The sequence below is a fragment of the Mustela putorius genome, unplaced genomic scaffold, assembly GCF_011764305.1.
Source record: "Mustela putorius furo isolate JIRA1106 unplaced genomic scaffold, ASM1176430v1.1 tig00000721_pilon_pilon_pilon, whole genome shotgun sequence".
In the NCBI taxonomy this organism is placed as follows: Eukaryota; Metazoa; Chordata; class Mammalia; order Carnivora; family Mustelidae; genus Mustela; species Mustela putorius.
The window spans coordinates 2,850,292-2,863,811 of NW_025421456.1; the positions used below are offsets into that span (position 1 = coordinate 2,850,292).

The window sequence follows — 13,520 nt, forward strand, 5'->3', positions numbered from 1 at the left end:
TGAGTGTTGCAAAACTTTGATTTACACCTGTGAAACACTTTAAATACTGCTGTTACTTGGTTCTTCTTTGCTTGCCATTCCCTTTTGAAAGCAATCGCCTCTGTAAGCTTGAGATCCTCAGATAGGTAATATTTTTGTTTTTAGGTGGTGATATTTCTGTTATTTTTTTTAAGGTATTATTTATTTGCCACAGAGAGAGTGCACAAGTAGGGAGAGCAGCAGGCACAGGCAGATGTAGGATCCCCACTGAGCAAGGAGCCCAATGTGGGACTTGATCCCAGGACCCTAGGATCATGACCTGAGCCAAAAGTAGACATTCAACTGACTGAGCCCCACCCAAGCATCCTGATATCCCAATATGCTCACTGTTTGAAAGACCATTTGGGGTAACATCTGGGACACCATCCTAGAAGACCCAATAGTCCTTTTTTCTTAAAAATTATTTTTATTAACATACAATGTATTATTTGCCCCAGGAGTACAGGTCTGTGAATCATTAGGCTTACACATTTCACAGCACTCACCATAGCTCCTACCCTTCCAGTCTCCATAACCCAACCACCCTATCCATACCCCCCAACCCCCAGCAACCCTAAGTTTGTTTTGTGAGATTGAGTGTCTTTTATGGTTTGTCTCCTTCCTGATCCCATCTGGTTTCATTTTTTTGTCCTTCCCTATCCTCACAACTTCCCGCTTTGCCTCTCAAATTCCTCATATTGGAGATACCATATGATAATTGTGTTTCTCTGATTATTTCTCTCAGCATAATACCCTCTAGTTCCATCCACATTGTTGCAAAAGGCAAGATTTCATTTCTTTTGATAGCTGCATAGTATTCATTGTATATCTACACCACCTCTTCTTTATCCATTCGTCTGTTGATGGACATCTAGATTCTTTCCATGGTTTGGCGATTGTGGACACTGCTGCTATAAACTTTCAAGTTCACATGCCCCTTTGGATCAGTACATTGTATTTTTAGGGTAAATACCCAGTAGTGCAATTGCTGTGTCATAGGGTAGCTCTATTTTCAACTTTTAAGGAAACTCCATGCTGTTTTCTAGAGTGACTACACCAGCTTGCATTCCCACCAACAGTGTAGGAGGGTTCCCCTTTCTCCGCATCCTCTCCAACATCTGTCATTTCCTGACTTGTTAATTTTAGCCATTCTTACTGGAGTGGGGTGGTATCTCATTGTGGTTTTGATTTGTATTTCCTTGATGACGAATGATGTTGAGCATTTTTTCGTGTGTTTGTTGGCCATTTGGATGTCTTTGCAGAAATATCTGTTCTTGTCTTCTGACCTTTCTTGATTGGGTTATTTGTTCTTTGGGTGTTGAGTTTGAGAAGTTCCTTACAGATTTTGGATAATAACCCTTTATGTGATATGTCATTTGCAAATATCTTCTCCCATTCTGTCCATTGTCTTTTTTTTTTTTTTTCAAAAGCTTTTGATCTTGATGAAGTCCCAATAGTTCATTTTTGCCCTTGCTTCCCTTGCCTTTGGCAATGTTTCTAGGAAGAATTTGCTGTGGCTGCAGTCAAAGAGGTTTCTGCCTGTGTTCTCCTCAAGGATTTTGATGGATTCCTGTCTCACATAGAGGTCTTTCATTCCATTTGGAGTCTGTTTTTATGTGTGGTGTAAGGAAATGGTCCAGTTTCATTCTTATGCATGCGGCTGTCCAATTTTCCCAAGACCATTTGTTGAAGAGACTTTTTTCCATTGGACATTCTTTCCTGCTTTGTCAAAGATTAGTTGACCATAGAGTTGAGGGTTTGTTTCTGGGCTCTCTATTCTGTTCCTTTGATGTATGTGTCTCTTTTTGTGCCAGTACCATACCGTCTTGATGATGACAGCTTTGTAATAGAGCTTGAGGTCTGGAATTGTGATGCCACCAACTTTGGCTTTCTTTTTTGACATTCCTCTGGCTATTTGGGGTCTTCTCTGGTTCCATATAAATTTTAAGATTATCTCTTCCATTTCTTTGGAAAAAATTGGTGGTATTTTGAGAGGGATTTCATTAAATGTGTAGATTGCTTTAGGTAGCATAGACATTTTCACAATATTTGTTCTTCCAGTCCATGAGCCTGGAACGTTTTTTCCTTTCTTTGTGTCTTCCTCCATTTCTTTCATGAATACTTTATAGTTTTCTGAGTACAGGTTCTTTGCCACTTTGGTAAGGTCTATTCCTAGGTATCTTATGGTTTGGGGTGTAATTGTAAATGGGATCAACTCCTTAATTTCTCTCTCTCCTGTCTCGCTGTTGGTATATAGAAATACAACTGATTTGGGGGCATTGATTTTATATCCTGACACTTTACTGAATTCCTGTATGAGTTCTAGCAGTTTTGGAGTGGAGTCTTTTGGGTTTTCAACATAAAGTATCATATAATCTGCAAAGAGTGAGAGTTTGACTTCTTTGCTGATTCAGATGTCTTTCATTTCTTTTTGTTGTCTGATTGCCAAGGCTAGGACTTCTAGTACTATGTTGAATAGCAGTGGTGATAGTGGATATCCCTGCTGTGTTCCTGACCTTAGGAAAACTGAGAGGAAAAGTTCTCAGTTTTTCCCCCTTGAGAATGATACTGGCTGTGGGTTTTTCATAGATGGCTTTGATGGTATTGAGGTGTGTACCCTCTATCCCTACTCTGTGACAAGTTTTGATCAAGAAAGGATGCTGTACTTTGTCAATGCTTTTTCAGCATCTATTGAGAGTACTATATGGTTCTTGTTCTTTTATTAATGTATTATATCACATTTATTGATTGCGGATATTAAACCAAACTTGTAGCCCTGGAATAAATCCCACTTGGTCGTGGTGAACAATCCTTTTAATGTACTGTTGGATCCTATTAGCTAGTATTTTGGTGAGAATTTTTGCATCCATGTTCATGAAGAATACTGGTCTGTAATTATCCTTTTTGATGGGGTCTTTGTCTGGTTTTGGGATCAAGGTAATGTTGGTCCATAAAATGAATTTGGAAGTTTTCCTTCCATTTCTATTTTTTGGGATAGTTTCTGGAGAAGAAGGGGTATTAATTCTTCTTTAACTGTTGGGTAGAATTCCCCTGGGAAGCTGTCTTGCCCTGGGCTCTTGTTTGTTCAGAGACTTTTGATGACTGCTTCAATCTCCTTACTGGTTATGGGTCTGTTCAGGATTTTTCTTTCTTCCTGGTTCAGTTTTGGTAGTTCATATGTTTCTAGGAGTGCATCCATTTCTTCCAGATTTTCAAATTTGCAGGCATATAGTTGCTCATAATGTGTTCTTATAATTGTTTGTATTTCTTTGGTGTCAGTTATGATCTCTCCTTTTTCATTCATGATTTTATTAATTTGGGTCCTTTCTATTTTCTTTGGGATAAGTCTGGCCAGGGGTTTATCAATCTTACTAATTCTTTCAAGGTATCAGCTCCTAGTTTCGTTGATTTGTTCTCCTGTTCTTTTGGTTTCTATTTCATTGATTTCTGCTCTGATCTTTATGATTGCTCCTTTCCTGCTGTGTTTAGCATTCTTTGCTTTCTTATTCCAGCTCCTTTAGGTGTAGGCTTAGGTTGTATACTGGAGACCTTTCTTGCTTCTTGAGAAAAGCATGTATTGCTATATACTTTTGTCTCAGGACTGATGTTGCTGTGTCCCACAGATTTTGAACAGTTGTGTTTTCATTTTCATGAATTTTTTCAATTCTTCTTTAATTTCCTGGTTGACCCATTCATCCTTTAGTAGGATGCTCTTTAGCCTCCATGTATTTGAGTTCTTTCCAACTTTCCTCTTGTGATTGAGTTCTAGCTTCAGAGCATTATGGTCTGAAAATATGCAGGGAATGATCCCAGTCTTTTGGTACCAGTTGAGACCCAATTTGTGACCAAGGATGTGATCTATTCTGGAGCATGTTTGATGTGCACTAGAGAAGAATGTGTATTCTGTTGCTTTGGGATGGAATGTTCGGAATATATCTGTTATGTCCATCTGGTCCAGTGTGTGATTTAAGAATTTTATTTCCTTGTTAATCTTTTGTTTAGGTGATCTGTCCATTTCAGTGTGGGGAGTGTTAAGTCCCCTACTATTATTGTATTATTGTCGATGTGTTTCTTTGATTTTGTTATTAATTGGTTTATATAATTGGTTGCTCCCATGTTAAGGGTATAGATATTTAAAATAGTTAGATCTTCTTGTTGGACAGTCCTTTTAAGTATGATATAGTGTCCTTCCTCATCTCTTATTATAGTCTTTGGCTTAAAATCTAATTTAACTGATAAAAGGATTGCCACTTTTCTTTCGATGTCAATAAGCATAGTAAATTGTTTTCCATCCCCTCACTTTCAATATGGAGATGCCTTTGTGTCTCAAATGAGTTTCTTATAGACAGCATATCAGTGGTTTGTTTGTTTTTTTTTGTTTTTTGTGTTTTTATTTGTTTGTTTGTTTGTTTTAACCATTCTGATACCCTGTGTCTTGATTGGGGCATTTAGCCCATTTACATTCAGGGTAACTATTGAAATATATTAATTTAGTGCCATTGTATTGCTTGTAAATTGACTGTTACTGTGTATTGTCTCTGTTCTTCTCTGGTCTATTACTTTTAGGCTCTTTTTTAGCTTAGAGGACCCCTTTAAATATTTCCTGTAGGGGTGGTTTGGTGTTTTCAAATTCTTATAATTTTTGTTTGTCCTGGAAGCTTTTATCTCTCCCCCTATTTTCAATGACAGCTTAGCTGGATGTAGTATTGTTGGCTGCATATTTTTCTCATTTAGTGCTCTGAGTATATCATGCCAGTCCTTTCTGGCCTGACAAGTCTGTGTCGATAAGTCTGCTATCAGTCCAATATTTCTACGACTGTATGTTACAGACCTCTTGTCCTTAGCTGCTTTAAGGATTTTCTCTTTGTCACTAACACTTGGAAGTTTTACTATTAGATGATCAGTGTGGATCTATTTTTATTGATTTGAGGGGGGTTCTCTGTCTCCTGGATTTTGATTCTTGTTCCCTTTGATCTGCTAGGGAAATTCTCTATTATAACTTGCTCCAATATACCTTCAGCCCCTCCCTCTCTTTCTTCTTCTTCTGGGATCCCATTTATTCTAATATTGTTTCATCTTGTGGTATCACTTATCTCTCGAATTCTCCCCTTATGGTCTGGTAGTTTGTCTCTTTTTTGCTCAACTTCTTTATTTCAATCATTTAGTCTCCTATATCACTAATTCTCTCTTTTGCCTCATTTATACTAGCAGTAAGAGCCTCCATTTTTGATTGCACCTCCCTAATAGCTTTTTTTATTTCAACTTGGTTATATTTTAGTTCTTTTATTTCTCCAGAAAGGGGTTTTCTAATATCTTCCCTGCTTTTTTCAAGCCCAGCTAGCACCTTGAGAATCATCATTCTGAAATCTAGTTCTGACATACTACCAATGTCCATATTGATTAAGTCCCTAGCCATCAGTACTGCCTCTTGTTCTTTTTTTGTGGTGAGTTTTTCTGCTTTATTGTTTTATCCAGATAAGAGTATATGAATGAGAGAATAAAATACTAAAAGGGTGGCAGGGACACCAGAAAAATAATAGCTGACCAAATAAGAGGAGACCTGAAACTGGGAGGAGAAAAAAAGGGGGGGGAAAGTTAAAAAAATATATATATATACACACTTATTATACTGGTGAATAGAACAGAGCCACCACTTGATTATGGGTATATTTTGGTCTCTTAGAAGAAACTACCTTCCAAAATCTTAAGGAAAGAAAAACCTATATGTATAGAAATAAGGGTAAACATGATGAAGGGATGGACTATGAGTGTAAAGATGAAAATTTAAAAAGATTTTTAAAAAGGAATTGATAAGCTAAGTTTATAGGAAAAAGAAAAAAAAGGAGAGAATGTGATCAGGCTGGAGCTAGATTTAGAGTATCTTTTGATCTATTAGAAGAAATTCTATCCCAAAATTTTAAGGAAAGAAAACCTATATGTATACAAGAAATAAAGTTAAATATAATGAAGGCATAAAATATGATTATAACAATGAAAATTTAAAAAGCTTTTTTTAAAAAAAAAGTATTGATAAGATAAAATAGTTAAATAAAGTTAAAAGAGGAAGAGGAAAAGTTAAAAAATATATAGAATAAGAAAAAAAATTTAAAAATTTAACTTCGCAAGACTGAAGGATCATGGGAAAAAGCCATGAATTCTATAGGTTCCTTTCCCCTAACCCTGGAGTTCCACAGTTCTTGTTTATCAGTGAACTTGGTCTTGGCTGGATGTTCTTGCTGATCTCCTGGGGCAGGGGCCTGTTGCAGTGATTCTCAAATGTCTTTGCCAGAGGCAGAATTACATCACCCTTACCAGGGGCCAAGCTAAGTAATCTGCTTGGGTTTGCTCTTGGTAGCTTTTGTTCCCTGAAGGCTTTCTGTAGAGCTTTGGCAGATGGGAATGAAAATGGCAGCTCCAGTCTCTGGCCTGGAGGAGCTAAGAGCTTGGGACCCCACTCCTCAGTGTGCCCTCAGAGAAAAGCAGTCAATCCCTCCTGTCTCCATGGTCTCTGGCGGCGCTCTGTTTACCCGGCCTGTGACCAAGGCTCCCACATGCCACTCCTTCCAGAGGAGGAGGGAGGGGGTCTCTCCAGATCTGCCACTTGTGGTGACCCTGCTTTGAAGATCAGTGGCCCGACTCTGCCTTGGATCAGGATTTAAGGTAACCCTGAGCTGAGAGTCCCCACCTTGTCTCCCATCTCTTTAGCTGGCTTCCTCGCTCTGATACTTGGGGGCTCTGCCACACTCAGACACCCCTGGTCTTTCTGTGACCCCATGGGTCCTGAGATCACACTGTCCCTGTGAAGTCTCCACCCCCACTTAGCCTCTGGAGCAATCCCTCAGTGGAGCAGACTTATAAAAGTTCTGATTTTGCGCTCCACTGCTTGCAGGAGCCAGCCCCTCCCCCTGTGGTTTGTCTTCACATTGCTTCAGATTCACTTCTCTGGACATCCTACCTTCTAGAAAGTGGTCGATTTTCTGTTCCTAAAATTGCTGCTCTTCTTTCCTATTTCCTGTTGAGTCTGTAGGTGTACAAAATGGTTTGGTAACTATCTAACTGAACTCCTGGAACTAATGCTATTTCAGTCTGCTGCTACTCCACCATCTTGCTTCTTCCTTGATATTTCTTTTTGTTGTTGTTGTTGTTGTTGTTGTTGTTTATATATTTTATACCCATTTCTTGGGAGTTTCTCTTACAAGTAATATTTTTTTCAGTTCCATGTGTATACAAGATGCTATTTTTAAAATTTTTTATTTTTTTATAAACATATATTTTTATTCCTAGGGGTACAGGTCTATGAATCACCACACTTCACAGCACTCACCATACACATACCTTCTCCAGTGTCCATAACCCCACCCCCCTCTCCCAACCCCCCCTCCCCCCAGCAACCCTCAGTTTTTTTTGTGATCTTAAGAGTCACTTATGGTTTGTCACAAGATGCTATTTTTGTTTGGCTTTAATAAACTGTAAAAAGGAAATTGGTTACTTATTTTCTAATTAAGCTTATTTTCTTTGTATAGAAAATATATTATTTGATTCACAATTCAAAGGATTCAGAAGGGTTTTTAGTGAAAAGTTTCCCTCCTATCCTAGTGCCCCAGGCACCCATTTTTCTTCTGTGGCATTCCTTTTTCCTAGTTTGTTGTTTTTCTTTCCAAAGATAGTTTATACTTAAAGAAGTAAATGTGTATTCTTTTTCTTTTCTTTTTTGTATTTTGTATGAATAGATAATACAGTTCATACTTTTCTGCATTTTGTTTTTATTTTTGTTTAATAAATACCTTGTAAATATTTCCATGTCAGGTATGTAAAGAATTTCTTCATTATTATTTGTGTCTCATTGTATGGTACTTCTTTGTATAAAGGGATCATAATGTATTTAACCACTTGTAAGTTGAAGGAATTTTAGATTGTTAAGTCACATTCCCACTGGTAATATATGATAATGCCAGTTATTCTTACCCTCAAAAGTAGTTACTTCTAAATCTTATTCCAAATACATATTGTAGGTGGCACATTTCTTAGATTTAATTTGCTTACTGAATTTCTTTGCCTTGTTATTCTTTTAGGTCTCATACTCTTTCAGGATTTAAACTTTTCTCAATCTCCTTTAAGAAAGGCCTTTTTTATTGAATGTCTATTAAGTATATAAGAATTGTCTATGCTGTCTCTAGAATCACAGCTTTCTTTGAGTTTGGTGAAAAAAAATACTGTAAAACTTGTCATAACTCCATACTATATTTAGTTTCTTAAAAGAATGGATATAGGCTCTTGTAAAATTATTTAGTATTTAGCTAGTAATTTGAGACAGGAGCTTAAAAATTAAATCTCTTGTCGTTTGGAGTGTCCTTTTGCTCCTAGCAATGGGGAATACCAGGTAGCAATAAAAGTACTATAGACCTTGTAAAATTGTTTCTGTTCTCTTTCTTGGCATCTTTGTGGGACACACCTTAAGCTAATTGGTGCTCTTCCTGGTATAACCTAAGTGATTTTAATGTGTTCAAGTTGTTGGTAAAAAATGCCAGTTTTTGGACCTCTTAAAGATCTCTATTCTGTTTCTGGGGGAGGGAGTTTTGATAGAGAGGAATATACATGTAAAAGCACCACTGGGTGATTCTGATATAGATGATGTGAATGGTTCTGAGAAATATTCATTTAAAGTTTCTGTACACTAGGAGAAATTTAGAGAGCAAAAAGAACCTTCAGATCTTACCGAACTTTATTTGTAGTCTAGTAGAGCTTCTCACTTAGTAACTAAACTCATTTTATACCATTCCTGATAGAGTATCATCAACCCTATTTTAAAACTGTAATATATGGGTAGTGGTGTTAAAATGTAATGTGAAGTGTAGGATTTAAAACCAATCTGTTCTATTAATTGAATAGCCCAGCCCCAGTTGTTTAAAAAGAAAAAAAACCAAACCCTCCTTATTTAGAATTGAAATTTGCTTCCTTGTAATTCTGTACTGACAATATAAGTTAAATCTAATTCTTTGAGGATAATTACATCATCGTGTTCTCTCATAATTCTTATGAAATCTTTTACAGGTCTTTATTTAAAATTCTTAAAAACCTTATTTATTAGATCTATTACCAGTGGGGAGAGTATTATATTTCAACTTACTTAACTTTTTAGAAAGTTTACAGAAGCCAATTTTATTCTGTGAGTGTTCTTAGATACTCATTTTATCACTTAATGGTGGTAGTATTCTTTTTTAGTAAAAAAGTCTTAGGCTTGTTAAAAAGACATTTACTATTATTGAAAAGAAAATAATCCAGAGTAGGATTTCCTGGGTGGATCAGTCAATAAGTGTCTGACTCTGAGTTTGGCTCAGGTCATGATCTCAGGGTTGTGGCTATCCAGCCCCATTATGGGGCTCTGTGCTCAGTGCCTAGTCTGCTCGAGATTCTCTCCCTCTGCCCTGGCCCCTGTTAATGCACATGTACTCTCCTTCTCGCTCTTAAATAAAATAAATAAATAAATATTTATTTATTTGAAAAATATTCAATATTCAAATATTCAAATAAATATTTATTTATTTGAAAAAATATTTGAAAAATCCATATAAGGAAGAAAATACTTTGCTTAAGTACTTAAGAGCTGGATTTTAATTTTTTAACTTCAAGGTTTTTAAGGTGTATTTTGAAAATTTGGTATTTTATTATGGTAAGATCATCTGTCTAAAAATTTCAAGAGTGTTTGTACAGAGGTATTTCTGTCCAGTTATTTTAATACACTGATTTGAATTGTACATTTGGATTATAAAGAATACTAATTGCTAATTCCCTAGTGAAAAAATCTGTTTTAAACAAAGTTCATGGACTTTAAAGAAACATTTAATAACCTGAGAGATTCTGTATTTGTTTCTTCTTTTTTTAAGATCAGTAATTAATTAATGTTAGTAATTGTTAGTGTTAGTAAAATAATTGCCCCAAGTCAGTCAGTCTGCCTATTGGCAGAGCCTGGACTCAAAACCAGTTTTATAACTTCTCATGCTACTGCTTTTTGTATTAAATTGAGCTCTGATTGCTTTGTCTGAGCATAGCGAGTGACTAGAATCTCACTGCTTTGTCTGTTAAACTTGACATTCTTGAAAGCAGGTGCTTTGACACTCATCTTGGTCTGGTTTGTGCAAGGGGGTCAGTAAATGTTTCATAAATAAACAGTTTGAATCAGCATGTTTTGTTTTTGAAAGTGCTCTTTTTCTACTTAAAACTAATTCTGCCCAGAACACCTGAGAAATAAATTTTATTTTTTATGCTTGTTGTATTTTATGCTAACCCAGGAAGCTTTTAAGATAATGTGAGAATGGTATTGGTATTAATATCCCAACCCCTCAAGATTCTAATGTGCATCCAGGATTGATAATTATTGGTCTCTGATAATCTAATCTTTTATATTCTTTTTTCATCAGGTACTTATTAAGCCCCCCACTGTATGCTAGGTTGTGTAACATCACATTATTCTCAGGGGTACCATTCATGCAATAAAATATAGAGTGAGCATTATGAATACAAAGGCAAGATACTTCTTGCCTTTATGTCTTCTCCTAGCCACACATTTGTGTTTCACAGGAATTTGAATTGTTTCTCTGGATGTTCTGTAATATATGGGTGGTGGTGTTAAAATGTAATACCTCAGACTAATTATGATGTTCCAGATGTAAGACCAGTGCATAGTTCTTTAATGTTTGATTATTTTATTTATATACTATATTCTTACTCAAAGGGGCACCTGGGTGGCTCAGTGGGTTAAAGCCTCTGCCTTCGACTATATTCTTACTTACGCATTCTCAGTTTTTAATAGCTGTTTCAGCAATCATTTCTGCCGACTTACAATGCACTTATGGTAGATTAATCTCCTCAGAATCTTTTCTGTATAAAAAGGTGTCCAGTCAGGTCAGCTATGGTCTTCGATTAGATTTAATTTTTGACTTTGCCTTGGGAATTCATGTTATTTTAGATGACTTGAGATAAATCAAGCTTACCCTATTATATGACACTTTTAGAGCTGTATTTTTCCAGGAACAAGATGTAGGTTCAAGGTATAACTAAAACCATACTTTGGATGTAGTTAATAGTTAAAATGTACACATATAAAGGGAAAAAGTAAAATTTCTAATATTAATATATTTTTTTCTATTACATTACTGCTGTTATACTACCATATTGAAACATTTTGGCGAAACAATTTGGTAGGTAAGAAATTCCAAATGGGGGACGCCTGGGTGGCTCAGTTGGTTGGACGACTGCCTTCGGCTCAGGTCATGATCCTGGAGTCCCGGGATCGAGTCCCACATCAGGCTCCCAGCTCCACGTGGAGTCTGCTTCTCTCTCTGACCTTCTCCTCACTCATGATCTCTCTTACTGTCTCTCTCTCAAATAAATAAATAAATAATCTTAAAAAAAATTTTAAAAAAATTCCAAATGGAATTTGACTTACAAATTCCATTTTTTTTGTTTTTTTCCACATGTATCTTGCTATTTTGGGCACAAACAGTGCCATTATCTCATTACAGTATGTCTTAATCTGTTTGGGCTGCTACAATAAAAATTCCACTGATAGTGTAAGCAGGGATGAGAGCCTCTTTTTAAGGGTACCTCACAAAGGCCTACTATCTCATTGGAAAGGTTTTAACCTATTAATTTTATTGGGACACATTTATTCTGTAACACAGTGTGTAATAATATGTAACATTTTCTTTTGAATCCATGTCTTCTGTTCATTATAGACACAGTGACTATTCCTTAGACCTTATTTCTTTTCAACTATTTGTGCCCAAGCATATCTTTTTTGTGTGTGTGTGCCCAAGCATATTTTTAACTAGTCTTAATTTGTCAGTATTTCTTAATTTGGGTGGCTCAAAGGAATATTTAGTGTCTACTGATACATGAGTAAAGAAGATGTGGCATATACATACAATATTACTCAGCCATCAAAAAAATGAAATCTTGGCATTTGCAACAGCATGAATGTATCTAGAGGGTATAATGCTAAATGAAATAAATCAGAGAAAGGCATATACCTATGGTTTAACTCATGTGTAATTTCAGAAACAAGCAAGGAAAAAATAAAAGACAAACCAGAAAATAGACTCTTAGCTGTAGAGAACAGAGAGAGGGGGGAGGGGTGGCAGGTGGTGGCGGGGAGGGGTGAAATACATGATGGGGATTTAGAGTACAAATCTTGATGAGTGCCAAGTAATATATAGAATTGTTGAATCCATATATTATATACCTGAAACTAATTTAACACTGTATGTTAACTATACTGAGATTAAAAAAAAAACACACAAAGGAGTGCTTAGAAAAAGGGTGTCAACAGTAATTCATGTTCTTTTTACATCATTTTTTGGTTTCCAAATAATTATAGTGAGTGTAAAACCACTAGCCACCTCAGCAGTTCCAATATATGGAAACAAAACTTTGTGATATAATGCCTAGTGGTATGTAAAATGTGTCTGTCTTTGAGAGAACTTCTGACCCTCTAAGGAGAAAAGAGTTCCAATTTTTGTACTAATTTTAAAATAGGAATGACTTGTCCAACTTCTATTTTAATTTTGATCAACCCATTGTATTATACTACACTGATGATTTTACACCTTTTTTAGCATTCTTTCAATAATTATTTTAACTGAAAACTCAAAGATTTTGATATTAGCCACAACTGTAACCAGAAATGGTCATTATTTAAATTGTTTTGTGAAAGTGGAACACTGTGGTACTGGAATAGTTGTAATTTGTGGTCATAGATGTGGGAAAATAACTTAATCTCACCATTTCTCAGCCTCATTTATTTCTTGTATTACTTGCTAGTTTCTTGCTGTAATCTGAGAATTCAAGACAGGATGAACCAGTTCTCTCTGACAGAACTTTGTAAAAAGCATTATATTTTTTTCTGGGTCAGTTCTGGCTCTTCACTTTTAGTCACTGGAATGTCGATTTGTTTTTTTCTGTAGAATTTTTTTTTTTTAATGGAAATTATGACCATTGTTACTTTGTCCTGGTTCTGGTAAAAAATACAGAAGTAGTTGCTGAGAAGTAGGAAAGAATAGATTGCAAGAAAAAAATAAATAAACTTTAGACTGTTTCCTTTTTTTTTCCTTGTCTGTTGATACTGAACTTCTGGGTGTTTTGTTTTTACTTTCTAGGTGATGGGAATTGCAGTGATACTAGAGGTTTAGAAATTGCTATAAAGCAACGTGTTGATGATGCACTCACTTCAAAACTTCCAATGTTTTATTTGGTCAACAGACCTCATGTTAGTTTAGTACCTGCTGCATATCCACTTCAAACGAACTTGGAATATAAATCCCTGAGTCTGAATTGGGCTCAGGGAGACATTTCTTTGGAGATTGTGGATGGTCTAAGTGGAAAGATCACTGAAAGGTTAGCATTATTAATTTCTTTTAAAATCATATATTTAAGCAGGACACTTGTGATGAACACTGGTTGTTGGATATAAGTGTTGAATCACTAAATTGTACACCTGAAACTAA

At 35.9% G+C, this 13,520-nt stretch overlaps 1 protein-coding gene across 4 annotated transcripts in view; it reads left to right on the forward strand.

The window, feature by feature from the left end:
- ADAD1 (adenosine deaminase domain containing 1) overlaps nucleotides 1-13,520 on the forward strand; it is a 109,026-nt gene that overhangs the window by 24,991 nt on the left and 70,515 nt on the right. For all 4 annotated transcript variants that reach the window (XM_004747971.3, XM_004747970.2, XM_045083615.1 and 1 more), the window contains exon 10: nucleotides 13,173-13,410. In XM_004747971.3, the coding sequence (XP_004748028.1) occupies nucleotides 13,173-13,410 (238 nt within the window). The remainder of the gene's footprint in view (nucleotides 1-13,172; nucleotides 13,411-13,520) is intronic.